Below are 27639 nucleotides of genomic sequence, written 5' to 3'. Positions count from 1 at the left end.
TCAAAATCAAACTTAGCAGTCACGTCTTTCCTTCTATCTACTTGATTAAAGTCACCTAAACGTACTCTCTCTTTCTCTAATGTTTCTTTTCAAATTTGAAAGGAAATCTATTAAAATGTCCCTAGCTACTCATGAAAACTCCCAAAGCATCCCCTCAAATCAGACGTTGGAGACATGTATTTCATTTCAAAACGGGCTACACAAAGTTTGTTATTATAATCTATATCTATATCTATATTATATATAAGCATGAGTGAGGGACCTTTTAATTTTTAAGAGGTACCAAACTTGTTGCTTTTAGTACAAACTATAATGCATAAGTTTAAGAAATTTTAGGGGCAATTTTGTCTTTTAGCAAAAGCAAAATCATGTTACGGTTTATTTTTAATTTATTCAAAAATAAATTATAACAAACATGATATTTGAAACATGATATTTGAAACGCCAAATGACTAACTATCTTCTTGAATCGATGAGCTTTTGTGTTTCAACATATGCCATGAACAAACTGAAATTATATATGAATGATTATAGGTTCTTGTTAATTTAGGTAACATCTTAAAAATTATCATTCATTTAGTAGACTATCCAAATTGTTTTGCTGGAAATTTCAATGTTTTTTCATGTGATGATGAAGAAGAAGAAGAAGAAGAAGAAGAAGAAGAAGAAGAAGAAGAAGAAGAAGAAGAAGAAGAAGAAGAAGAAAGGTTGGTTGAAACGATTTGTTAAGTTGTATTAATGTTATTATGATTAGTTAATTTATGATGTTATTTGTTAATAATGGATCATACAGGACATGACATTTGAAACGACAAGCACGCCAAACGACTTGTGTTGCGCGCTACAAGGGTTAACTGCTGCTCAGATGTTTGACATAAAGGATATGGGGTTTGAGTCTATAAATCCTTTCTAATAGACAACATATTATGGGGATTGGGGCATTGGTTGTTGGCCAAATATGATCATCATAGGAACGATTTAAAAAATGGCAGCCATATAATTAAAATAAGTCCTTCAAACTTAAAGCATGTACGGGAGGGGGAACACTTTTCAAGCTTAACTTTCTTGTTGTCTTCAACTCTATCATGGGTGAGACAAGTAAGAGTGCAACCGTGAGTCGAAAGTTTCTTTCATCAATCGAGAATGAAGTCGACATATCTAACATGGATTGGTGCAGCTATATCATAACTTGCTTAAAGAAACCAAAGAGGGATGTAATGGTAAAGAGCCCTACAATGCTGTGAGATTGATTATTATTATTATTATTATTATTATTATTATTATTATTATTATTATTATTATTATTATTACTTAACTTGCTGATTGCTAAATGATTAGATTGTTTTAGTCCTAGAGACCACTAGTGCTAGCTTTGTCAATATTAATTTAAGTGTTTGGGAATTATAACAGACATGATATGCCAGAAGACCTTTTATGTTTCAACATATGCCATGAACAATATATGAATGATTGTAGCATCTTGTTAATTAATTTAGGTAAGGTAACATATTCACATTCATTTAGTACTAGACTGTCCAAATTGTTTGCTGGAATTTCAATGTTTTGTTATGTGATTTTGATAATAATAATAATAACAAGAAGAAAGGTTGGTTTACAAGCAATGGTATTTGATACGACTAGCACACCAAGCCACTTGTATAGCGCGCTACAGGGGTTAAGTGGTTAACAACGGCTCAAATACATGACATAAATGAAATGGGGTTTAAGTCTATACAATATTTTAATATAGACTACATACTACCGAGTTTGGGACGTTAGCTGTTGGCAAAATATAATCATGATAAGAACACGTTAACAATTGGCAGCCGTGCGATTAAGATAACTCCGTCAAAGGTTAAAGCTATATGGGGACTGCCTATGGGGGACATTCCCGTATCTGAATGTAGACAAGTGATAATGGAAGATGTTTTGAGAACAGAATGGAAGAAACAGTTTCCTTTAGGCCGCCATATAACTATTTGAAATGTAATTGACAAGCTTGAATCATGTAAGGAAGCTGTACTACTTTTTAAGCTGAACCTCCTTGTTCTCTTCAACATTGTCATGGGAGAGTCAACTAAGAGTGCTACCGTAAATCAGTAATTTCTCTCAACAATCAAGAGTGACTCCGACATCCGTGACATGGGTTGGTGCAGCTATATAATAATGTGCTTGAAGAGAACGAAAAAGGAATGGAATCGAAAAATCCCTTCAATGGCCCATTGACGTTTCTCGCAGTACGTTTATTTACTATCTGTTTTTATAAGTTGTTTCCTAACTCATGTAAAGTTATATGATTTTATTAATTCAACAGGTTTTATACGCACATGAACGTCAACTACGAAGCAATCCTAAAAATGTTATAACCCTGGCAATACAGTACGTCACCACCGATTATTTGGTTAATCTTGATATTGATATGTGAAGCCGTATCACCAAGTGAGGGTGACTTTAGCTTCCTTTACACCAGGTAGATATAGATACAATGTTTGGAAGTTTCTCTTATTTGAAGTGGAGCCCGAGAAGTCCCTATAAGTTTCCCATTCTCGTCAGTTTTACAAACAGTCGGAGCCGACTCCAACAAATCATAAACTTTCTCGCTATATATCTAAAAGACTAAAACAGAAAAAAAAAATACTTGAAAAAATATTTAAATATACATAATGAACATTTATGTTTTATTATATATGTAACTCAATCGTAACACTAACAAACTTGATCCCAATCGGCTTTCATAAGATAGATTGGAGATAGCATCAACTTGTTATGCTCGTGGTGTTGCAGGTCGTCGAAGCTATGGTGGGAATTACATATCATCGGAGATGTTATTGTTGTCAGAGGTGCAACAGTGAGGGAGGAAGGAAAGGATACGATGTGAAATGTAAAAACATAAATGCAGATTGTTTATAAAGTGTTATTGGTCACGATGATAGTGACTAGTCATGGTATTGTACAAACTGGAACAGAAATGAGAAGGATATGAAGGATTTGTAGCCACACAAAAAACTCTCTAAATAAAATAAATAAAAAATCATAACTCAAAATGTAATAAAAAAATGAAAAAAGTAAAAACACAAAAATGTTTCCACCGTCTTTCTCGTTCTCATAAAAAAACACAATGGTAAGTGCAAAAAGCTGTTGTGTCTTTTTTTATCATTGTGTTTTGTGTTTATTTTTGTTATTGATTGTCTTTTTTCCTTCACATTGTGTCTTTTTTTCTTTATATTGTGTTATTACTCAACGTTGTGCTATATTTTGTTCGGCATTGTGCTATATTTTGTGTCTATTTGTCTTGTTTAGTTATAATTGTGTCTTTTGTTCATTTTCGTCATTATGTCTTTGATCTCGGCATTGTGTCTTTTCGTAATTTTTTTAACAAGAAAAATGGCGGAAACATTTTAGTTTTATATTTTTTTCGTTTTTTATGTATATTTTGAGTTATGATTTTTTTATTATTTTTTTTAATTTATTTTTAAGGGGTTTTCTGTGTGGTCACAAATCCTTTTCACATTTCTCATTTTTGTCTCCGTTTGTATTTTAACATAAATTGTTTTTTATGTTTGTAACAAATTTCACTCACTGTCGTGAGTGAGTTACTAGCACGACACGTGTCGTGTCGTGTTAGTAACAGACCTACTAGCACCGTGTCGTGTTACAAACATCCATCATAAAGTGAGTGAAATTTGTTATAAACATAAAAAACAATTTATAAATGTTACAAACATCCATCATCCAAAAGATTTTGACACTTTATGATGGATGTTTGTAACACGACACGATGATTCAAAGGGATCAATCATCTCCCTTTGTCTCCGTGTCGTGTCGTGCTAGTAGGTCTGTGTCATAAAGAGCCAAGAAAGATACATAGAATCATCTCCCTTTGAATCATCCATCATCAATGGAAGTCGAATACCAAGAGGTAACTCACTCACTCACCCTCTAATCCAGTAGTGTCAAAATCTTGAGCTATGGTTTTATAAATTTATAAATTTTAGTAATAAAAAATGACTCTTTGATAATGATCCATGTGTTTAATGGTCAGGAGTACATAAGGAATTCAAGAGGAGTGCAGCTCTTTACGTGCAGATGGCTTCCTCTTTCGTCACCAAAAGCCCTCGTTTTCCTCTCTCACGGTTCTCTCTCTTTCTCATTCGACGACGGAAATGAAAGGAGTTGAGAGAAAATTAAAAAAATATAATAATAAAAAATCATCATGTTCCATGGTTCTTTTTTTTAATTGATGTGTATTTTCATTCTTCTGAATTTGAGATATTTGGAAAGAGAAAGAGAAAATAATTTAAACACGTAAAATCATTATTTTTCGCGTATCATCGGGATTTTTTTTAAACGTGTTGGAGGAAAAAGGTTTTAGTACCTAAAGTCTTTATATTTTTTTGCTTTTCTTCAGACTCGGGTTCACAATACTTAATTAAATCTTTTACTTTTTTTTTAATTTCATCTGTTTTCTTTTCTTTCTTTTATTAAACTCCAAAAACACAACTTTAATAAATAAATATATGTATAGAATGAAATTATTTAAATTACATTGATAAGATTTACGAAATATTAAAGTTTAATTCGCAGGTTACGGTATGGAATGCACTGGTTTCATGAAAGGTATTAAATTAATATCTTTTGATATTTTGATGATTCACTTCTACCTTTTTTTCACGTTAACATATAAATATAAACCAACTTTAGAATCACTATTCATTAATAATCCTATATAACAAATTAACAATCACCACCAACACGTTTTCCTCGTGTCTCAATATTTTATCTTTTTGACCTTTTTAATATTATGAGAAAAACTTTTTTATTAAATTACTAGATTCATTTGTTAAAACTTGTTATGAGAACCTATATGTATAACTTCTTATTTGATGTGAAATTTAATGAGCTTGGTTTAAAAACGTTATGACAAATTGTCGTTCCTAGATGTTTAAGCATGGTAAGCGTCGAAAGTTCACACGTAACTCTCATATAAGTTTTTAAATACAAGCATCATATGTATCTTTCACTTTTTTCTTAAAATCATTTTCACATACCAACCTCAACATCTCGAAGGTTGAAGTTTACTAAATAGAAAATTAATTTTGAATCAATGTTTCAAAAACATTAAAGAGACATAATCTTTAATGGGACAATAATAATTATAATATGTCATGTTTACACAAGTTAAATATAAAGGGATCAATTAGCCATTATTATTTTAATAATTGCATGATATTGACTCGTCCTTCTATAAAGAAAGTATTGTATCTCCTACAATATTATCTTTTTTTTTAGAATTTTCTAACTTTTGCGTTTATGTCTTTCTGGTATATAAAATATAAATCTTTAGTTATAAATGAACTTCTTAGGTTGGTTGTGCTACCAATATTGGGTCTTCAGTTATAAATACACATTAATGATGTTTTGTTTTGTTATGAGTCTTGAACATCGAGTCATATTCCTCATGTACCAGCTGGTAAAGAAACTTTTCACCACCTTCTTTGATTGGAAAAACATATGCAAGTTCAAACTCCATATTTTTCAACCCAAACCCAATTGTATAACAAAAACACGAGACATATTAAACCAAAACATTCAAAATCAATCGTTCACACGATTAACCGATTGTATAACAAAACACATGTTATCGATTCTCATTTGTTTTCTCTAATTGAAAAGATGATAAACAATAACAATTAGAAATCAATCATGCAAACTGTTTTAGCTGTCTCGGGAGCATCGACGGGATGGAAGAAAACTTGATCTTGTTGAGCTGCTGGATGATGTTCCTGGTTCTGGAAGGGAGGGAGCAGGCTGGGAGGGAGCAGATGGGGGCTGAGAGTGTTTGGCTGAAGAGTTGGGGTGGACAGTCGAACTCCGGTGGTGTGGCTGGGTGATCGGTTGCTAACAATTTATATGTAATGGAACTAGCCCCCTCAACTTCAACTTTGGAGCTATGGATGTAAACATTGTGAGTGGTGTAGTATGTTGAGGTGGAATAAACACCATGTTCCCCAAAGCTAGTTGTCATTCTCATACGAATTGTGAAATCCCTTGATGGGATTTGTGGGTCACCTTTAGGAGTTATAGTTAAAACACCAATCAAACTGAGGACTGATGCAATCAAAAATCCGGCAATACGAAACCCCGGGAAAATCCACGCTATTGCTCTTTGAGTCCTTGCGAATGTCACCGGCAGCCACGCTCCAGTAAATGAAGCCACCACTGAGATAATCGCGAGCAATACAGATACAAACACGGGGATTTTGCTACTTGTGGAATACAAAAAAACCAATGCTAAGATCCCGAAATAATGAGCAACAAAGAAGAGGTGTTCCAGTGACAGAATGGAAGAAACAGCTTCCTTTAGGCCGCCATATAACTATTCGAAATGTAATTGACAAGCTTGAATCATGTAAGGAAGCTGGACTACTTTTTAAGCTAAACCTCCTTGTTCTCTTCAACATTGTCATGGGAGAGTCAACTAAGAGTGCTACCGTAAATCCGAAATTTCTCTCATCAATCAAGAGTGACTCCGACATCCGTGACATAGATTGGTGCACCTATATAATAACGTGCTTGAAGAGAACGAAAAAGGAATGGAATCGAAACAATCCCTTCAATGGCCCATTGGCGTTTCTCGCGGTACGTTTATTTACTATCTGTTTTTATAAGTTGTTTCTTAACTCATGTAAAGTTAAATGATTTTATTAATTCAGCAGGTTTTATACGCACATGAACGTCAACTACGAAGCAATCCTAAAAACGTTATAACCCCGGCAATATAGTACGTCACCACCGATTATTTGGTTGATCTTGATCTTGATATGTGAAGCCATCTCACCATGTGAGGTGACTTTAGCTTCCTTTACACCATGTAGATAAAGATACAATGTTTGGAAGTTTCTCTTATTTGAAGTGGAGCCCGAGAAGTACCTATAAGTTTCCCCTTCTCGTCAGTTTTACAAACAGCCGGAGCCGACTCCAGCAAATCATAAACTTTTTCTTTATATATCCAAAAGACTAAAACAGAAAAAAAAAAATACTTGAGAAAATATTTAAATATACATAATGAACATTTACTTTTATTATATATGTACCTCAAGCGTAACACTAACAGACTTGATCCCAATCGGCTTTCATAAGATAGATCGGAGATAGCATCAACTTGTTGTGCTCGTGGTGTTGCAGGTCGTCGGAGCTATGGTGGGAATTACACATCATCGGAGATGTTATTGTTGTCAGAGGTGCAACAGTGAGGGAGGAAGGAAAGGATATGATGTGAAATGTAAAAACATAAATGTAGATTGTTTATAAAGTGTTATTGGTCCACGATGATAGTGACTAGTCATGGTATTGTTCAAACTGGAACATAAATGAGAAAGATGTGAAAGATTTGTAGCCACACAAAAACTCCATAAAAAATAAATAAAAAAATCATAACCCAAAATGTAATAAAAAAATGAAAAAAGTAAAAACACAAAAATGTTTCCACCGTCTATCTTGTTCTCATAAAAAAAATGGTAAATGAAAAAGCCATTGTGTCTTTTTTTTATCATTGTGTTTTGTGTTTATTTTCGTTATTGATTGTCTTTTTTTTCCCTTCACATTGTGTCTTTTTTTTCTTTATATTGTGTTATATTATTCAACATTGTGCTATATTTTGTTCGGCATTGTGTTATATTTTGTGATCTATTGTGTCTTGTTTAGTTATAATTATGTGTTTTGTTCATTTTCGTCATTATGTCTTTGATCTCGGCATTGTGTCTTTTCGTAATTTTTTTTGAACAGGAATAATGGCGGAAACATTTTATCTTTTAATTATTTTCGTTTTTTATGTATATTTTGAGTTATGATTTTTTTATTATTTTATAAATTTATTTTTAAGAAGTTTTATGTGTGGTCACAAATCCTTCTCACATTTTTCATTGTTGTCTCCCTTTGTATTTTAACAGAAATTGTCTTTTATGTTTGTAACAAATTTCACTCATTGTTCTTTATATTTAAAATTGATATGTCTTTTCCTTTACGTTTTCAAATTTAACAGCGTTTGTCCTTTAGCCCAAACACAGTTAAGTTTTTCCGATTAATCAGATCAGGTGGACTCCATGTGAGGATATTAGTGTATATTCCAATCCTAACACATAAATAAACTTTTTAATAAAACACAAAAACCCCACCCACTCAAACCATTCCTTTTCTCCTTCTAAATGCTGTATTCCAGACCCAATGGGGCTGCCATAACACGAACACGATGACATGTCATAATAAACACGAACACAACACGATAATTAACCGTGTCACTTTTTCTAAACACGACCTCTTTATTAACAGCTTAAGACATGTTAAGGGACTTGTGTAACCCAGACCTGTTAAAACCCGTGTCGTATCGTGTTAACAGGTTTGTATCATAGATTGACAGACTTAGACCCCAGCCACCACTACCACCTACTGCCACACCTTCAATTTCACCATCGTTCTCCACCACCTCTACAATCGCCACCACCTCCACCACTTACAACAAACCATCGCCTCCCCCCCCACTCTATATATATATCTCTCCCTCACCATCTATCTTGGGTATCCAGTCTGAATCAGAAGATTAAATTGAAGAATGCATATCAGCAACATCTGTCGCTAGTGTTGGAAGGGGTTGTGATGGATTTAAAATTTGTTGTGGTGATATCTGTATTTAGAGCCCTAGATGAAACGGTGGTCGGTGGTTGTGATTTAGGAAATTAGGGTTTTGTAGTGGCAGCTGCATGTGCTGGTTTGCGTATATTGGTGGCGGTGGTCTGGAAGTGATTGTGGTTCGTTCGTGTGGTCGTGGTTCGATTGTGACTGGAGCCCATAATTAACTGGTTTCAAATAGTATAAAAACACCCTTAGGTGATGGTGAGTTGCATAGCCTTTGGGTGAGAGGTCCAGGGTTCGATCCCTGGCAATGGCGGTTTATTGTAAATAGTAGGAGACAAACTTAAACATTCAAAAAAAAAAAAAAAAAAATCAAGTCTTCTTGAGCAGGGATAGAAGTTGTAAAGGGATGTGTTATTTTATAGGGTGTATATAGAGATAATATGTGTGTTAAGAGAGTGCGTGAATATTCAAAAATGGTGTGTGAATAACCATTACCAGTTGTAAAACCATGAAACGAACCGTTAACAGTTTCACGAGCCAAAGCATTACAAACACTCCTATTGTCCTACCAGTACAGACGGCCCAATCATGTGGATTTGGACCTAAATCCCGTTGTTCCAGCCCAACACGATTTAATACAGTTAAAAATTACTAACATTATGTGTATGTTTGGTAAAACTAGCTGGAAGCTGCTAGCTGGTGGCTGGAAGCTGGTGGTTGGAAGCTGTAGCTGGTAGCTGTTAGTTGTAGCTTTTTAGAAATATCCAGGTGTTTGGTAGAGTAGCTAAAGCTTTTAATAAAACTAGCTGGGTGCTCGCGCAGTGCATCGTTCTAATCTGAAAACTATTCTGACTTGACCATTTTCGACTCAAAACTGTACCAACGTGAACTGAACTACATTAACCCTTTTTGCATTGACTCGTTTTGACCCTAATTTGGTCTTACACATGACCCGGGCTTTCCTGACTCGACTTGTTGCCGATCCTGACCAATAATCACATAATATGCTAATTTTTTAAAGTTATAGAAGTATAACAATATGATACTCAAATTAAAGAGAATAAAATGCTCGTTTTTATGATGTAATTTTTTTAAAAAATATTAACGTGTGAAAAAATTATGGCATTTTAAAAGTCATGGGGGTTGTTGGTTTTGAATAAGGGTTAAATATGTAATTATTATATGAATTAAAAAAAGGTGATGGAAGTTCAAATACCAAAATTGTAAAATATGAAATACCAAAAGCTTGTAGCTTTTATTAAACGCTACTAGTTGGAGATTTTAGCTTCAAGCTTTTTCTCCTATCCTAGAAGCTTAAAGCTAAAGCTACTCTAACCAAACAAGATTTTTCAATAAATATGAGCTTTTTCTTAAAAACTTGTAGCTTAAAGCTTCTAAAAGCTCTTTGCCAAACATACCCTATATATTAACTTCTTTTTATTGGCTATCTATGAATATTCCATGGTAAATATCACAATACATGTGAATTGTTACACCCAAAACATAAATGAAAACCATAAGCTAAACAAAGAAGTGAAAAACAACTCATAAAAAGTGATTATTACTTTTTAGTACATTAAGAAAGTGGGCCCGTGACTTGTACATCCTTAGCCCGTGAAAGCTAAAGTTTTTTAAGAAAGTGGGCCCGTGATACGTCTATACGGGTTGTATAGACCACGCATGACTAATAAGTGTACGACGAGGAAACAGAAAAAACAACTTTTTGTGGCCTAGCTATACGGCCTGTATAGCCCTGTACGAGTCGTATAGGTCTTTAACAGCTCAAGGCCTATACAAGTCGTATAGGCGAAAATTGGTGTGTGAAGATTCAATATGGTGTATAAAGATTGATCAAATGCCTTAAATTATTAACCCACGTACGTGTAGTATTCATTCAGAATAACTATGTATCGAATTGCTCTTCACAAAAATTTTGTTGTGGTTTATATACCGATAGACGTTCCGTCTTTCGTAGCAACATCTGTATAAAGTTATAAATTCTTAGAAAAATCCCGTCAGAGAAAAATTGTTTAACACGAGAAAGCATGTGACGAGAATCAACACGTCTTCATTTTTTTTTATTTTTTTTTTGCTTTTACCGTTTTCACTTTTTAGTTAATTAAACTAGCACACATAGTCTTAGAACATGAAACATACCGATTATTGACCATGAGAGTATGAGGGAGTTGAGTTGTCAACTCTACAAGGGGATGTGTATTGGTTTGTGTTGAGATTATTATTAATCAACATATATACTAAAGTCGTAGTAGTAGTAATATATTTATGAGAACACCGATTTTTTGTTAGAATTTGAATACAACACAGCTTGAAGAGTATCCATCAACGTATTCGTATAATAATTGGAAATAAAGAAAATGAAAAGAAAAAAAACAACACTTACACTTTAATATAAGTATTCAACTATATAAAACATTTATGAAACATCTTGATCATGTTAACTAACAATATATAACAAAACAATTGGAATTTTGTAGAAATAAGTCGTTGCAATATTGGATAAATAAATCAATTAAAGCACATTAATTTTAAAACTTTTACATAATCATTATCATTCTGTGACATCTTTTAGTACTCATGCACCAATATTGCTAAATGGCAAGCATGAACCCCTGCAATGACCGTCGAAAAAGATCTCTAGGATGGCTCCTTCACACGGTTAAGGGGTTTGGCTTTGATCAACTCCTTAACCGTCAATCATGTGTTGAAATACTCCCTAAATTGGGTGATCAACCCATCTTTCAGGGTCCACACGTGTATCCAGTACACGTGTGCACCTTCGTAGCCCTCAACGATCACTATCTCCTCACCAATGGTTGTTATGCTTCAAAGTTCGAACTTGCAATCAGTGTGATGGGCTTTGGCGCCGGTTAGCATGAGCATCATGTGGTGGCAGTTTAGTGGGCCGTGAAACCACCGTTCCAAGTCGGTGGCTAATATATATTCCGGTGACGCTTTTGGTGTCTCCGGTGGCTAATGTGTTGTAAAGAGCATGAACTATGGCTTGGTTTTGGATTTCTATCATTTCTTGTTCATTTGCATTGATTTCTTCCATTTGGGGTCATAAAGAGTACAAATTATAGTGTAACGTAACATTATATACAACTTGTGTACATATTTAACTAACCTTTGTATATAACTATTGTTTTGCCCGGCGTGTTGCACCGGAGCAGATCGATAAAACATGGACAGTGGTAAAACCCAAGTGTTGAGTCGTCAAGTCGACGCGACTTCGGTCGGTTCGAGTACGTGCGCTATTGAACCGGAACTAAAACCAAAAATAAAATAAAAAAGTTATAAAAATCGAGGCGGACCAATGGGATCGCGTCGATCGATAAGACTCGAGCATTAATAAAACCCAATCGTTGTTGATCTGATCCTTGCCGTTAAGATAACCATAAAATGTTTTCGATCAAATTCATGACCATTTAAAATTTAAAACATTATTTGTGGCCTATTTGGACCCTAACCCATTTGTGTGGCTTAAGTGATGAGTCACCGTAACTAGTATGCATTTCTGAATGAAATAAATGAAAATATATAATTAGTATCTCTCACCTACGTGGCATTTTTTATTTAGATCATTAAATATTACTTGACAACCACTTGATCTATAAAGAGCCAAGAAAGATATGTAGAATCATCTCCCTTTGAATCATCATCAATGGAAGTCGAATACCAAGAGGTAACTCACCCACTCATTCACTCTCTAATCCAGTAGTTGTCAAAATCTTGAGCTTTGGGTTTTATAAATTTTAATAAAAAATCAATCTTTGATAATGATCAATGTGTATTTCAGGAGCACATAAGGAATTCAAGAGGAGTGCAGCTCTTTACGTGCAAATGGCTTCCTCTTTCGTCTCCAAAAGCACTCGTTTTCCTCTGTCACGGTTCTCTCTCTCCTAGGATGGAAATGAAATGACTTACGAAGAAATTAAAATAAATAGTAATATAAAATAAAAATCATCGTGTTCCATGTATTTTCATTCATTCAAATTTGAGAGATTTGGAAAGAGAAAATGAAAATAATTTAGACACGTAAAATCTTTATTTTTCGCGTACCATCGGGGAATTTTTGTTTTAGAAGTGTTTGAGGAGAAAAAAGGTTTTAGCACCTAAAGTCTTTATATTTTTTTTTCTTCAATCACAATACTTAATTAAATCCTTTACTTTTTTTAATTTCATGTGTTTTTTTTCTTTTTCATTTATTAAACTTCAAAACACAGCTTACATAAATAAATATATGTACAGAATGAAATTATTTAAATTACATTGATAAGATTACCGAAACATTAAAGTTTAATTCGCAGGTTACGGTATGGAATGCAGCGATTTCATGAAAGGTATTAAATATATCTTTTGATATTTTGTTTCACTTCTTCCTTTTTTTCACGTGAACATATAAATACAAACCAACTTTAGAATCACTATTCATTAATAATCCTAGAACAATCACCACCAACACATTTTCCTCGTGTCTTTTTGACCTTTTTAATATTATGAGTTTCGACATTTATAATATTATGAGAAAAACCTTTTTATTAAATTATTAGATTCATTTGTTGAGACTTGTTATGAGAAGCTATATGTATAAGTTCTGATTTTATGTGAAATTTAACGAGCTTGGTTTAAAAACGTTATGACAAATTGTCATTCCTAGATGTTTAAGCATGGTAAGCGTCAAAAGTTCACACGTAACTCTCAAATAAGTTTTTGCATACAAGCATCATATGTATCTTTTCACCTTTTTTAAAAATCATTTTCACATACCAACCTCAACCTCTCAAAGTTTGTAGTTTACTAAATTAATAGAAAATTAATTTTGAATCAATGTTTCAAAAACATTGAAGAGAAAATCTTTAATGGGACAATAATAATTAAAATATGTAATGTTTACACAAGTTACATAAAGGGATCAATTAGTGGATTAATTAAAGGGCTTAAGTACCAATAATATGATTTAATGCTCTATAATCTTTCATTAATTATCATTTATGAGTATATATAACTTTATTAAATAGGAATAAATGGAGATAAGTATGGTTTGTTGAAGTAGGTGATGAAACAAGGGCCCCACATATATTTATAGTGTGGTTACCAAACACATCTATAAAGTTTTCACCTACCATGTTGTTGTTCAACATCTTTTGGCTACCTTTGATGTAAGCAAAACCGGTTTTCACGTACCTATAATGCTTTTTTTTTGGGTAAAATATTTAATGTTTTGTTTGTATTTGAGATTTATACAATTTGGTTCACGATTTGCGGTTTAAAAACCGGACTAAACGGTTAGGTTCATGTTTTGGAGCATCGAATTGATTGTGGAAACCGAACCAACGTTTTAGAAAATTTGGATTTCAATAATACAAACTATGTGACCTATTGGCCGGTAGTAAACTAATAGTCGATATTGTTCTTGTAACAAATGACACTTATAGCTTTCATTTTTGTGTGTCAAGGCATTCTTACTCAATTGTTTATTAGGGTCGAATAGAGTTATATTTTTCATCCAACAAAAATAAAAGTCAAAAGTCTCATTAACATAACGGTCACATCGTTAGTATTTTATGATTATCAACCAACAAGTAATAGCTTAAATAGATAAAATGAATAATTATTTGTCAAACTTTTTATTATGCGGATATATAATATTCATGAAAAATGTCAATTCAAAAGAATTAATGAAAACCAACGGTTTTGAACTAAAATAGCAGTACAAACTCTCGAGCCGAATATTTTTGTCTTGTTTGGTTTGCCTTAATGTAAAATGTACTTTCTCGACATTAAGAGAGATGATTTAATGGGTTTGTTTTATGCTAGGGTGTGGAATCAAGCTAGCGAGCTATGGGTATGCGGTCTATGGAATAGACTATGAAGGGCACGGACGATCCATGGGTGCACGATGTTACATCAAGAAATTTGATCACATTGTCACCGATTGTTCCAACTACTTTAGACACATTTCGGGTACATATACAGTTTCTTTCACGATATTTAATGTTTTGAAACTAAGTACATTGGACCAGTAACTTGTTTATGGCCCAAACTATTAAGGCCAAGAGGACTACAAGAAAAAGAGACGGTTCTTGTACGGTGAATCCATGGGTGGTGCAGTTTCCCTTCTTATACACAAAAAAGACCCGACTTTCTGGCATGGTGCCATTCTAGTTGCACCCATGTGTAAGGTGAAGGAAGTTTATCATCTAAGTTTTTTTCAGTTGTTTCTCGTTATTAAGAAAAATTAACAAAGATACAATATAGACACCCTACAAAATTATTATAGTTGAGATTAAAAAAAATCAGTATATGTTTATCATTGATATTTTTGGACGTGTATTTACTACTATAAAAGTAGGGTGGTAAATGAGTCAAATTGAGCACAAGTTCGACTCATTTGGTTTAAAAGAGTTTGAGTCCGGCTCGTCTTGAACCATATGCCTAAGACTCGAGTTCGTCTCGGGCTAGGCTCGTTTATTATTTGTTAAATATTCAATTTTTATATTTATTTTTACATATTTATCCGTTTTAAATAACATAATATAAATTTATTTACTTTTATCATAATTTTATACATAATATTTGTTGTGCAATTGTATTTAGTTTTTATATAAAAGGACCAAAAAGAACAACTATAATAATTACGTAATTAACAAATGTTACATGCAACGCCTCGGGCTTGTTTAATTTCAACTGAGTTTAAGCTTTCAACAAATCGATCTTATGAGTGGCTTGATTCATTTACAAAAGATCTTATAAAGTTGTAGCATTATAAATTGCAATTTTTTTAAAATGTTGATAGATATCTGAGAAGGTGAAACCTCACCCAATGGTGATAAGCATGCTTACAAAGGTAGAAGATGTGATACCAAGATGGAAGATTGTCCCTACAAAAGATGTTATTGATGCAGCTTTTAAGGACCCTCTTAAGAGAGAGGAGGTAACATCTTCATTCTTTTAATCCAACAAGAGTATATTTCTAATTTTACCGCTATTAAAACATTACACAGATACGCGCAAACAGACTAATTTATCAAGAAAAACCGAGGCTAAAAACAGCTCTTGAGATGCTAAGGACCAGTATGAGTCTCGAGGACACCTTAAGCAAGGTCACTTCCTTTTCTATATTACACCGGCCGGGCCAAAACTTGAGCCTGTATGAGCTACGATTCGGGCCCGAATCTAAGTAAATTGTTTTTAACTTCTTATGCAGGTGACATTGCCATTTTTCGTGCTACATGGGGAGGCAGATACAGTGACGGATCCAGAAGTAAGTCGGGCTTTATACAATCAGGCCAGCAGTAAAGACAAGACCATCAAGCTATACCCAGGAATGTGGCATGGGTTGACTTCAGGCGAGCCGGATCACAACATTGATATCGTCTTTTCTGACATCATATCATGGCTCGACAAGCGATCTGATAAAGATTACATTACCGAAAAGCAATTTTACAACAGTGTTGTCAGTATTGTTAATAATATAGAGCTGGTCTCCACTGTGGTTGAAAAGAGTCGAAGCAAGCCACAGCGGGGTCGGACACATGGGAGCTATCTTTGTGGGTGGAAAGGAAAGCGAATGCACCACCACCCTGCCATGTAGCCACCGCTCTTCCAACTTATCATGTTCGGTTTAAGAGGAACTATATGTAGCAGATTGTAATGGAACTTGTTTCGTGACCTGAATGCTTAGAAACTAATCTTAATCGACATCACCTAGATAATATTTTTATGGCCCGGCTCATTATTTCAAGTACTTAATAATTGAATTAGGTCCACATATACGATAGAAAAAAACGATCTATTATAAAAAGAAGTCTTAATAGCATTGGTAGCAATTGCTTTTCTTAAATCAAGATCAACCCAAGGGAAGCTAGAAGTCTTATCATCTAACAAAGATCATACAAACCAAAAGAAAACAAACAGTCACCGGCTACATCTTTCTTCACACACAAAAGTCCAAGTGAACTAGAAATTTAGAGCTCCTATTAGACAAAATCCTGTAATAGAAATAGAAAATATGGGATTAGTTCAACCTTAGTTGTCCAACACCTTGCTGGATTAGTATAACTAAATTTCATTCTATGTGGATCACTAACTAGCAAAAAATATTTCAAAACATAAAGGTTAACCGACTCATAACCGAAACAAACTCATGCCAGTAACTGATTAACCGAAAACCGATCGGTTAACATTCTCCAATAACCAAAACTTTGATTACATTTAAGACTCAAAACTGAACGAACCATATAGAAACAAATAAACTAATCTAAATATTAAACATAAATATACATATGGGTTTTGTTTCCCCATGTCTAAGAAAATTCCAATACATGTAACAATTGGATCACGAGAGCAACAACTGATGGAATAAACTGTAATCAAACGGTAGTTGTAAACAAATAAGATTTCAACTTAAAATACCAAATAAAACACTTTACTTTGATACAGTCATGTCTATCAAAGTAATGATGCTTTATTTTGTATTTTATAATGAAATCTTCTCTAATCGCAATTCGCAACTACCGCAGGTTCTACCAGTGGCCTTAGGTGCTGCCTTTCAGACCCACTCTTCGTCAACAAACCTCGGAAGTGTTACAGGTATCCTGTATGCTTCTGTATCCTGTATCATCCTATATATTATTTAAATTAGTTATTTATTTCTATATGGTCTGTTCAATTTAGAGCACTAACCAAACCAAAACCAAAAGGTTATTAGAGAATGGTAACGCTCAGTTTTCAATTAATCGGTTTCGGCTAATCAAATATTGGCATGGGTTCGGTTGAGTTATGAGTCAGATCACAATGAGGTGTTGATCCTAAACAATTGTTTATCATAACTTTAACATGTTTTTAAAATAATAAGCTTGTCAAAGCCAGGTTTTAAAACATGTGTAGTGCTCTGATGTGTCTTAATACCAAAAGCCAATGTGTGATGCGTGAGGCAGGCGCAAAGCATATCTGAGGCATTTGATGTTAAAAAAATACGGAAGATTATTTATACATTTGGCTTGTTAACTTTTAAACACTAAAATATAAGATATTCTCATCATCTCTTGTTAGAAATGTTCAATCAATGGTCTAATTTGTTTTAAATGCTCAAAACCCATTGCTCAATCAATGCCAAGATTTGTTTAATCAAATTTGAAAATCTTGAAGCCATTGCAATCAACGGTCCAATTTGTTCTGGTCAAGTGCGTAAAGCGACACATCAAACCGTATCATAAAATCACATCGTGTGATGCAATCTCATCATGCATTTTAAAAACCGAATGCCAGAGATGATGCCACAATGTGTATTACCTCACTAATAAGCTAATGTTAAAAAACATGATTTTGCAAGTTTTATATAGCATAACTACACTTTGTCAACTCTGCTCACGTTCAACTAATCTGGCAAGTCTCCGGTTTAGCCATATATTTTTTTTTTTTTGGAAAATAACAAGAAAACATACCTTCACTTGGGGTTTCTAAGCACAATGATAACTGAATCACCTCGAAGAAACATCTTGCTAATAAATCTGTCTTTATTAACCGGTAAAGCTTTCTTCTTGCCTTTTCCAGTCTTGGGCACCTGACATACAAAACCACAAAATTAAAAAGTGCATAACACCAAACCTTGTCATATTTTAAGAACACTGAACTAAAAAACTTTAGACAAGTTATTTCAGGGCAAAACAAACCTCAGTCCACATCTCCCTAACATTCTCAAGCACCATGTTGCAGTGTCGGTCAAAGGCCCTAACACGACCTAGAAGCTTTTTATTATTCCTGCAGTTAATAAGAACCTGCATTGGCAACACAATGACAGAACAATGTTATCTACAATTATTGTCAATCAAAGGGTCAATATCAACAGCAGCAGCCTATTCAAACAAGCGTTAAGTATCAATGACGATACCAACCAAAACGTTCGGGCCATACTTACAAATTAATTACAATTTCAGTTTATTTTGTGCAAAAACATTTAAACGTGTCTATCAACTAAATAAAGAAAACATATGGTTACCTGCGTATTGTTTTTAACACTCATCATCAAGACAGAGAGAGGCCCGGTGTTGAACTCCTCTTCCTCATTCTTGGTCTGCAACAAAGTTTAACGTGAAATATATATGATTAGAACTAGAGGTGTAAACGAGCCAAGGCGCTCGCAAGCTACTCTGATTGGCTCGCAAAAACACTCAAATCAAGCCAAGCTTAAACAAGCTCGAGCCTAAAAATGAGGTAGCCAAGTAACAAGCCTGGGCCAAACCTTCACTTATCGAGCTCGAGCCGGCTCACCAACCTAAGCAGGCATGTTACTTGTATAAATTTCATTAAATATACACTTATTTAATAAATATTGTAATGTGTAAAATTATGTTAAAAATAAGTAGATAATATATATATATATATAATGTTATAAATAAATTAATAATAAAAATTAACTCATAAATAATATACGAGCTGAGCTTGAGCTTGAAAACGAGTCACCGAACTCGAGCTTAAGCTCTCGGTAAGCTAAGCTAAACGAGTGAGCTCGAGAGCCTAGTGGAGCTGAGGTCGTTTACACCGTTAACGCAATATGCCAAAAAAATAGAAGCAATTGCAATTGGAATTACAATCATAGTATTAATATAAAGACAATTAATTAGTACTTACTGGAGCATCTTCTTCCATTGATCGACTGCAAAAATAAAACAGAAACAATTAGCAGCAATTTAGTAGCATCAACAGTGGCGAATATAGGCATCTAAGTAATGGTGTAATAATATTAACAAGTACCTCATGATGGATGGATGGATGGATTCGTTTATTTATCTGAAAGCAGGAACAAAGAGAGTTGCTGGTGTCTGTCAAATGAGAATTGGGCCAACCAAATTGACCAGGCCCAAACCTCTATTTTTATCTGCAATGACCCATAAAAGTAAGTTGTAATGACATAATAATTTCTTTTATGCACATTACATTGATAGTTGTGGGCTTTGCACAGGTTGGAGGTAACCGGCCGGCTACCATGTCGCATCCAACTATCCATGCTACTAGTATAATAATATGTAAAAAGTAACATGTTCACAACTCTATAGTTTAGTTTGTAGTGGGAGGGCATGGGTGTGGCCTGTCTGCATTCTCGTGTGACCTGCCTCCATATGTATTTTGCTCTTTCACGGATTTTGTACATTTCAGACGCATTGAAAGTCTAACAATGTAACTTTCACGGCTCTTGTTCTTTCTAGTCTAGACTACTTCCATAAACATAGTTTAAAGTTATTCACGTAGTTTTGTAATGTCATTCTTTTATTCCCACTATTTAATAACCTTTTTTCTCTCTCCTAGTGATACATTATGCCTCCTCGGCTCAAATGCAAAGTAAATGCATTGCATTAGGTTTGTTTATAGAAGTGGTCACATTATTTTGTTCCCGCTACTTAATAGCACTTCCATTTTTTTACTTTCTAGTAATGGTGCATTCTTTTTTTTGTAAGACCATTTATTAATCATCCTTATTTTTGGTTTTGAAACACCGATTTGAGGACACAAAACCTCTCAATCATTTTTGTTCCATTTTTTCTGTACCAATAGTCACTTGCAATTATAAAAGAAAACTCTAAAACAATGTTAAACGTTATTTTTGCACCTATAATAATAATAATAATAATAGTGTTGTCATAGTCATTTCCAATGGAAAAAGAAAACTGGGGTACAACTTACAACATATCTCCATACAAGTCCAACCCCTTCCTCTATCCAAAAATATTAATAAATCAAACATTAATATAGCAAATTTCAAAACTAAACAATAACTCAAAACACAATTATCTTAGTGTATACAAACTGACACCTATGCCGTGGTGGTCGTGGTGGTGGCAGCATTCTTCTGATCACCAAAAATACGTTGCCTGAAGTCAGAAACCATCATAGGGAGACCTTTGCGAAGAGGGACCTTCGGCTTCCAACCTAGAAGCTCTTTAGCCTTGGTGATATCCGGCTTCCTTTTGTGTGGGTCGTCTTCCGTGTTTGGTTTGAACTCTATTTTCGCGTTAGGGTCTATTGTTTCTTGGACAACCTGTTTTTACATAATCACGGTTTAAACAAAGGACAAGACTTGTATTATGAGGCCAATGGAGTTCAAACAAAAATTTACCTGAGCGAGTTCAAGCATGGTGAATTCACCCGGGTTTCCAAGATTGAAAGGTCCAACGTGTTCGCCTTCCATCAACCGCATTAGACCTTCAGCCTTTTCAATTCAAACACAATGAAGTTAGAAATAATATTACATAAAGTTGTGTTAACGTTTAAATATACATTTGTTGAATTTTGTGGAATACTAACCAAATCAGAAACATATTGGAAGCTTCTTGTTTGCTTGCCATCACCATAAACAGTGAGGGGCTCTTTTCTAAGCGCCTGCATATAATGTTTATGTATAATAAGATAAACGTTACGAGTGATAAACGAAAATAGGAGCAGAGCGCTTACTTGAGCAACAAAGTTACTAACGACACGACCATCGTCAATGCACATCCTAGGGCCGTATGTATTGAATATCCTAGCGATCCTCACCTGCATTGTATTCAAAAATTATAAATAAAGGCTAAAAATACTTATAGCAAATTGCAGGCAATACTGATATAAATCAAACTCTTGTAACTAAACATAAATGGTTATTTTGGAGACCTTTGTTGCGAATATTATTTCCTCTAAAAAGTAGCATGTGACATTAGACTTGTTATATTGTTTATAAAAATCAATCAGTTTTTAATACAATAAATGAAACCTGTAAAGTGAGAAAAAATTAAAACTCAAAACGCTCTGTTTATTCCTTGAACATTCTTGTTTCAATGAGTCAGAGCATTATTTATTTTCTCTAATATATATATTTTATTTATTTATTTATTTATTCTTTCTTTCCGGTCCCATAAAAAATTTGAAACATGAATCAAACTTTTGAACAATAGATTCCGTTTTCATATAAAACAAAGCATGTTTGCAAAAAATGCCAAACACAAGAGTTAGGCATAACAAACAGAACTATAATAATTACCATTGCTTTTAAATTTTGTCCAAAAACATTTAAGTCTTGGAAAGTGTCACCTTTTTTATGTATCTTCAACAAAACATTAAAGTCATGAAAAGTGTTGCCTTTTTTACGTATCCTCAACAAACAGGTAAGACTTTTATGTGTCCAAAAACATTTAAGAAGTACCTCTTTTACACAAAACAAATCATGTTCGGTATAAACTATGCGAGACTTGGTAAAATAGGCAAAGCAAAACGATTAGATTGAGTTTTGTCCAAAATTATTTGGTACATTCATTTTAAATAGAGTTTTTACAAGTAATGAACATATTAAATATCATCCTAGAAACCATATAGTCCAACTTGGAAATGGGTACACAGTCCGTTTGGTTGAGTGCGTCACTTTGTCTTAACTATATTTAGTTGAATCGGCAAAACTGAATACATGATAGGTGGTTACACCGGTTTGCAATCCTTTCTAAACTTTATTTTTCAAAAATCTCATTTATTCATACATGCACACATAGGGGTATATATGAGTTGAGCTATTCATGAGCTACTCAAACTCAGACCGACAAAATTTTCTGAAACGAAAAAATCTTGAGCCTCAACTAAAGCTTGTAAGGAAAGCTCGTTTTGGCTCGTCGAGCCTTAAAAATGCACAACCGAGCTCGAAATGGGCTTAGGCTTGTTTAATGTTTTTCAAAAAGTATATTAAATAATTAAAAAACAAATTATTAATGCGCTCAATTTCTATCAAGATTTTATATATTAAAGTAAACTTTATGTAAATTTGGACACATTCAACCTATTTTGGTTTAACATATTTTCTTTATAGCTAAATCTTTTTTCAATTTTGCTAAAAAAAATCAAGAAAAAGAAAAAGTGTAGGCTCCACAATATTATAATATTTAGGCGCAAAATAAAAGGCTGATTTAATATTTAAAACAGACCTCAACACCCGCACCTCGATGATAGTCCATAGTCAACGTGTCTGCAGTTCGCATAGTCAACGTGTCTGCAGTTCGCTTTCCTTCATCGTAGCAACTTCTGACACCTGTCAACAATATGTACTAAATACCCATCTTGTCTTTTTATCTAGATCTAATACTACAAAGGTACAAAAGTACATGTTATTTCCTGTTTTACCCCTTAGATCTCTACATATTTACGATCACAAAATTAGTTCAAAACCCAATCAAAGACCCGTAAAAGGTGGCACAAAAGTTGACATTTCAAATCCTTGACTAGATCTAATTATGTAATTTCCTGTTTTACCCCTTAGATCTCTACATATTTACGATCACAAAATTAGTTCAAAACCCAATCAAAGACCCGTAAAAGGTGGCACAAAAGTTGACATTTCAAATCCTTGACTAGATCTAATTATGTAATTTACACATCTTTCGTGATCTACCAAAATTAAGTCATAGATAGTTTTTTTTTCTTTTTTTAAATATTATTTAAATCTTTTTACATCGAAATAGAAGAACTCACCGATAGGATTGACGTTGCCCCAGTAGGTTTCGACTTGCGGGTGTTGTAGAGGGTCACCGTATATCTCGTTGGTGCTCGTTAGCAAGAACCGCGCACCAACCCTCTTGGCTAACCCGAGCATGTTCAATGTCCCAACTACATTTGTCTTGTGAGAATCACATATGGAATTAAGGATTTCAAAATTGCAAACTTATAATAATAATAATAATAATAATAATAATAATAATAAAAATAATATCAATAGTTAAGTTCACTAATTGTAAATTGAGAATTATAATTCAAAAATAGAAAACTGAATCAAAATCTAAATTAGTAATAATCAAACCTATCATATTGCTATAAAAGCTAATAATCCACGCTTATTATAGGATTTGAACTCTCAACCTTAAAAAAGTAAAAAAAAAAACATCTGTTACACTACCAGATAACCAGAATTAAAGTAACTATTGAAAAACATAAAATAAATAATAATAATAATAATAATAATAATGAAACATGAAATTAATGGTAGTGAAGGATATGATTGTCTTGACAGGATTGAATTTGTAATGAACAGGTGAAGCAGGGCAAGCAAGATGATAGATCTGATCAACTTCAAGTAACAAGGGCTCAACGACATCGTGTCGAATAAGCTCAAATCTAGGATTACCAAAATGATGCATCACATTATCCTTATTACCAGTAAAAAAATTATCAACAACAATCACACTATCTCCTCTAGCCATCAACCGAGATGACTACCAACAAATCACACTTCCCTCCCATGTTGAACGAGTGGATTCCGTTAGGATAGACAGACTGTCTCGGATTCAGTCCAGCTAAATAGACTGAATCCACCAGCATTGGTGATGCCTGTGGATGGGAGGAGTGTGATGGTGGATGTGGCAATGGCAATGCCGATGAGTAGAAACACGAGACGTTGTTCGCGGAGAAGGTAATTCCCCGCGCGTGTCATGACGGCTTGTTGGGCTTAGGGGAGTATGATTCTGACGTCGGTTGGGCGTCTGTAGGTTGTTAACTCAGACGTCATATTGTAAAACTAACTGTAGCTTAATAAAATTACTCTGATAAAAGTAGTATTTGTTATTGAGAAATGAGAATTGTGAATGTCTCTCTCTATTATATGTATAGGTGTAGAGAGAGGTGGAGAAGAAGTGGAAGGGGGTATATATGGAATGAAGGATGCGGTGGCGGTGGCGGTGGCGGTGGCGGTGGTTTAATACTAAGATTATTATTATTATTATTATAAGATCTTTGGTTGGTGATTAAGACGAGACAATTATATAATATGGACTGGTTTTGAGAAATGACGGAATAGTCCCTGTGGGTGGTGTTTAAAAGTAAACGTTTGGTGTTAAGTAGGAAAGAGTTGCCAAAAGTTTCCGTGTTTATGTGTGGTTTTTAGTGAAATGACGGTAACACCCTTTGATAAATTCACACCTTTTATTTATTTGGCTAAATTATTATAGATAAAATATCTACAATACGCAAATTGGATTTTAGTAATATAAACCATTGTTGTAGAAATCGTTAGGTGTTAGTCAGATGATGAGACAAGTGCTAGTGATTAATCGGATCAATAGAGATTCAGGATTAATCGGTTTAGAATTTATATCTAGGTTTTTAAATATACATATATATTCCTAGTTTTACGTATAAAATTTTCAAGTTTGACTAATTTTGGAAAAATCAGGATTAATCAGCAACAAGTCAATAGGATAAAGACCAGCAGTTAATCGGGATTTTTATAACACTGATATAAACTATAATTTACTGGTCCGGTTTTTTGATTATATCTCGAACTTTCATTTTCATTATCAATGACAAACTTAGTCACCTCACAAAGTTTAAGATGTTATTTAGATCAACAGTAAATTAATTTAAATTTTAATTAGCTTTTAAAACATTATATGTAAAACATATTTCATTTAGATCAACTTGAAATTCATAAGTACAAAGGTTTGTGGTGTTTATGGATTAGCTGGATACAACTAATTGACTAACCACCGGCTCTAGCAACAAACGTTGTTTAAAATAACTAAGGTTTAAGGTTTATCAAATTTTAAAGCTCTTTAATTAATTTATTATTATAACTAGTCAAAATAAATTAAACCTTGTCAAAACATGTTTGTTGATACATTAGTTGTAAAGCCTGGGTTGAGGGAGCCACTTAATTAAAAAAAAAAGCATGTAGACTGTCACCATGTCCACGTTCTTTTCTCATATTCATTAGTGTATGGTGATACATATATTTATTGTCTAATATTCACAACGAAAATTTTGTTAAATGTTTTCCTAATTACATAAAGTTGAAAATACGGGTCGGAATCGGTTCAGGTACAAGTTATTGATATCGAACCGAACCATGAAATTCGCCCTAACCCTTTGAAACCAATGTAACTAAAAGAATAAAAGAATAAAACGGTTAAAGAAAAACTAATTGCCCAAATATTTAATTAGAATTTGTGATGGCACTCAAAGGTGGGTTGGCGATGGACTTTGAGTAATTTTGACTCGTCCCCCTAAGGGTCAAACTCTTAAGAAGTGCATGTACCAATGCAACTATTGTGGATCTTAAACTTCATATTTAAATGCGACTAAATATCTTGGTATAATGATGTAAATTAACTTCCTCTTTTTGAAAGTTCAATATCTAATAGTTTAGTAATAAAAAGTTTAATTTTTAATATATATGAGTAAAATATTTATGGTTTTATAAGCATTCATATATAGTTTTAGCCTTATCACTTTTTCTTATAGATTACAAAATTATACATTTACCTTTTTATAAGAGAGAAAATCCACATATTTCACGTTATTAAGTTTAAGATAATTGGGTACACCCATTGACCACCTTTGTAATTGTAAATTGTTATATTTTTACTAGTGTACGCATTATGACGGACACTTAATCTAACATGACAAGTAAAGGTGATTTTGTAAATAGGCTCTCCGACTTATGACTTATGTTGGATATGAAAGAGAGAGAGAGAGAGAATGAGTGTGTTATTAGCCTCTCATCAATAATATTATACTTCATGACCAAAGCTACAATCTACGACTATGAATAAATGTCAGTAGCGGACTTGTCAAATTAACGTGTAATTCTATACAGGTGGATCTCAAAAATTCCCAATAACTTATGGTGAGCCACAATAACTATAGTATTAGCTATAGTTTGATGTATTCATGATTATAATTAACGACTTATTACACAAGACTAGCCATATTTAAGTCAACATGCTTAATGAGTTATCATCATTTGGTTTCGAGGTAACCATGAATAACTTTACATGTTATATCGACTAGACATATGAAGATATGATAGCGGTTGCATAATCCTAAGGTTGGGTATGTTGGTTTTTCATTAGGCTCGCCTTTGGGCGCGTATGTTCTTTTTTATAATTATTTTAAACGTCCAAACCATAAACTGATGTTTAATTAATGATTAGGAATACGGGTATACATGTATAAGTTAATAACATTTTAAATAGGTTAGACTTGGAGCAGGTGATGTATGGTTTACCTTCTCAACTATTTTATCTATTCTTCATCATGAAGTGCATGTTAATAACTAATTATAAGAGCCATTTGACCTTTGGATGAATAGTCAACTTTTATTTATTTTTAAATGTAATAACGGGGTAACAAGTGGATGCATAATTGAATAGTTAGCTAAACTTTTTTATTTTATAAACAAGTACCATATTAAATATTTATAAATGTGAGTTACTATCAATATAAGTTCTCAAAACAATTTAATGTCCCAACCTTCTTTGCTTTCTTAATTCGTGATATTTGGAGCTTCACAAACTTTACCGATTGTCCAAACGGAAAGCTAAGATGTTCCATGCGGTTTGTCTAACGTTGGTATGGTGCCTATGGAAAACGAGAATTATGGTGGTCTTCGAAAGAAAGGAGGCGAACGTCAATAACATACCGGGAGAAATAAAAGCGTCAAGTTTCTTGTGGGTTTCTAATAGGTCTAAGAATTTAGACATTACATGGGAGAGGTGGATAGTATTTAGATGTATTTTGATTGTTGACGTTGTAGGTGATTAGGTGGTTTTCTCGGTCTAGCTTCTTGCTTAGTCGATTCTTTTTCATTTATTTAATTTCTTGATTGGTTGTTCAAAAAAACAAATTAATTATTAATTAAAATAAAAGTAGAGTCGCATGTGAATAACTTAACTATCATTGATAATATGATTAATATCAACTAACAATGTAAATATATATTATGTTAAATGGTCCACTAATGTACTAATCAACCAATTAAAGTTGCCTGTTGGAATTTGAAGAAAATAGAGACCGTCGGATTTGTAAATCCAACGGTGAGGGATCTATGTTTCTGTTTAGACGTCGTAGTTGAATTCACATGCAAGCAAACGTTGGACTTTTTTTTATGACGTTTGGTGATAACACATCAACACATTTGCACGTGTTTTAAACGACACCATATTCAAATTACACCATTTTATAATATCTTTTCTATTTAAT

At 33.5% G+C, this 27639-nt stretch overlaps 2 protein-coding genes and 2 pseudogenes across 4 annotated transcripts; 1 reads left to right on the top strand and 3 right to left on the bottom strand.

The window, feature by feature from the left end:
• Positions 1-3899: 3899 nt before the first annotated feature.
• Positions 3900-16317, top strand: LOC143631305 (caffeoylshikimate esterase-like). Of its 2 annotated transcripts, none has more exons than XM_077100107.1 (8): positions 3900-3919; positions 4043-4133; positions 12960-12992; positions 14470-14616; positions 14704-14834; positions 15449-15586; positions 15657-15755; positions 15860-16317. In XM_077100107.1, exons 3-8 carry the CDS (start codon positions 12968-12970, stop codon positions 16244-16246), a joined length of 927 nt encoding a protein of 308 aa, XP_076956222.1. In that variant the 5' UTR covers positions 3900-3919; positions 4043-4133; positions 12960-12967; the 3' UTR covers positions 16247-16317. The 2 variants fall into 2 exon arrangements, with proteins under 2 accessions (XP_076956222.1, XP_076956221.1); XM_077100106.1 differs by lacking the exons at positions 3900-3919; positions 4043-4133 and adding exons at positions 12264-12334; positions 12449-12539.
• Positions 11241-11704, bottom strand: LOC143631306 (uncharacterized; annotated as a pseudogene).
• A 274-nt stretch (positions 16318-16591) lies between the features above and the next one.
• Positions 16592-19305, bottom strand: LOC143631304 (uncharacterized). Its single transcript, XM_077100105.1, has 5 exons — positions 19285-19305; positions 18653-18727; positions 18327-18431; positions 18099-18217; positions 16592-16643 (listed from the first exon to the last, which is right to left on the bottom strand). The coding sequence occupies exons 1-4, from the start codon at positions 19300-19302 to the stop codon at positions 18101-18103; spliced, it is 315 nt and encodes a 104-aa protein (XP_076956220.1). The 5' UTR covers positions 19303-19305; the 3' UTR covers positions 16592-16643; positions 18099-18100.
• A 972-nt stretch (positions 19306-20277) lies between these two features.
• Positions 20278-24169, bottom strand: LOC143631303 (UDP-glucuronic acid decarboxylase 2-like; annotated as a pseudogene). Its single transcript, XR_013153327.1, has 7 exons — positions 23656-24169; positions 23140-23282; positions 22596-22699; positions 21103-21186; positions 20956-21030; positions 20768-20860; positions 20278-20689 (listed from the first exon to the last, which is right to left on the bottom strand). The product of XR_013153327.1 is annotated as a UDP-glucuronic acid decarboxylase 2-like (transcript).
• Between the last annotated feature and the right edge of the window lie 3470 nt (positions 24170-27639).

The sequence above is a fragment of the Bidens hawaiensis genome, unplaced genomic scaffold (genome assembly GCF_021521415.1).
Source record: "Bidens hawaiensis isolate Kalapana, Puna unplaced genomic scaffold, B.hawaiensis_p1.1 tig00006061_1, whole genome shotgun sequence".
NCBI lineage: Eukaryota > Viridiplantae > Streptophyta > Magnoliopsida > Asterales > Asteraceae > Bidens > Bidens hawaiensis.
This window is presented reverse-complemented; position numbering and strand designations above follow the sequence as displayed.

What these genes read in the sequence shown, in the direction of transcription:
- LOC143631305 (XM_077100106.1), top strand. Translation starts at nt 12,314, where the DNA reads ATGGAAGTCGAATACCAAGAG. An exon ending in TAGTTGCACCCATGTGTAAG is followed by an intron (nt 14,835 to 15,448) that starts GTGAAGGAAGTT and finishes AAATGTTGATAG; the next exon opens with ATATCTGAGAAGGTGAAACC. An exon ending in ACCCTCTTAAGAGAGAGGAG is followed by an intron (nt 15,587 to 15,656) that starts GTAACATCTTCA and finishes AACATTACACAG; the next exon opens with ATACGCGCAAACAGACTAAT.
- LOC143631304 (XM_077100105.1), bottom strand. An exon ending in GTGTTAAAAACAATACGCAG is followed by an intron (nt 18,432 to 18,652) that starts GTAACCATATGT and finishes TTGCCAATGCAG; the next exon opens with GTTCTTATTAACTGCAGGAA. An exon ending in TTAGGGAGATGTGGACTGAG is followed by an intron (nt 18,218 to 18,326) that starts GTTTGTTTTGCC and finishes TTTGTATGTCAG; the next exon opens with GTGCCCAAGACTGGAAAAGG.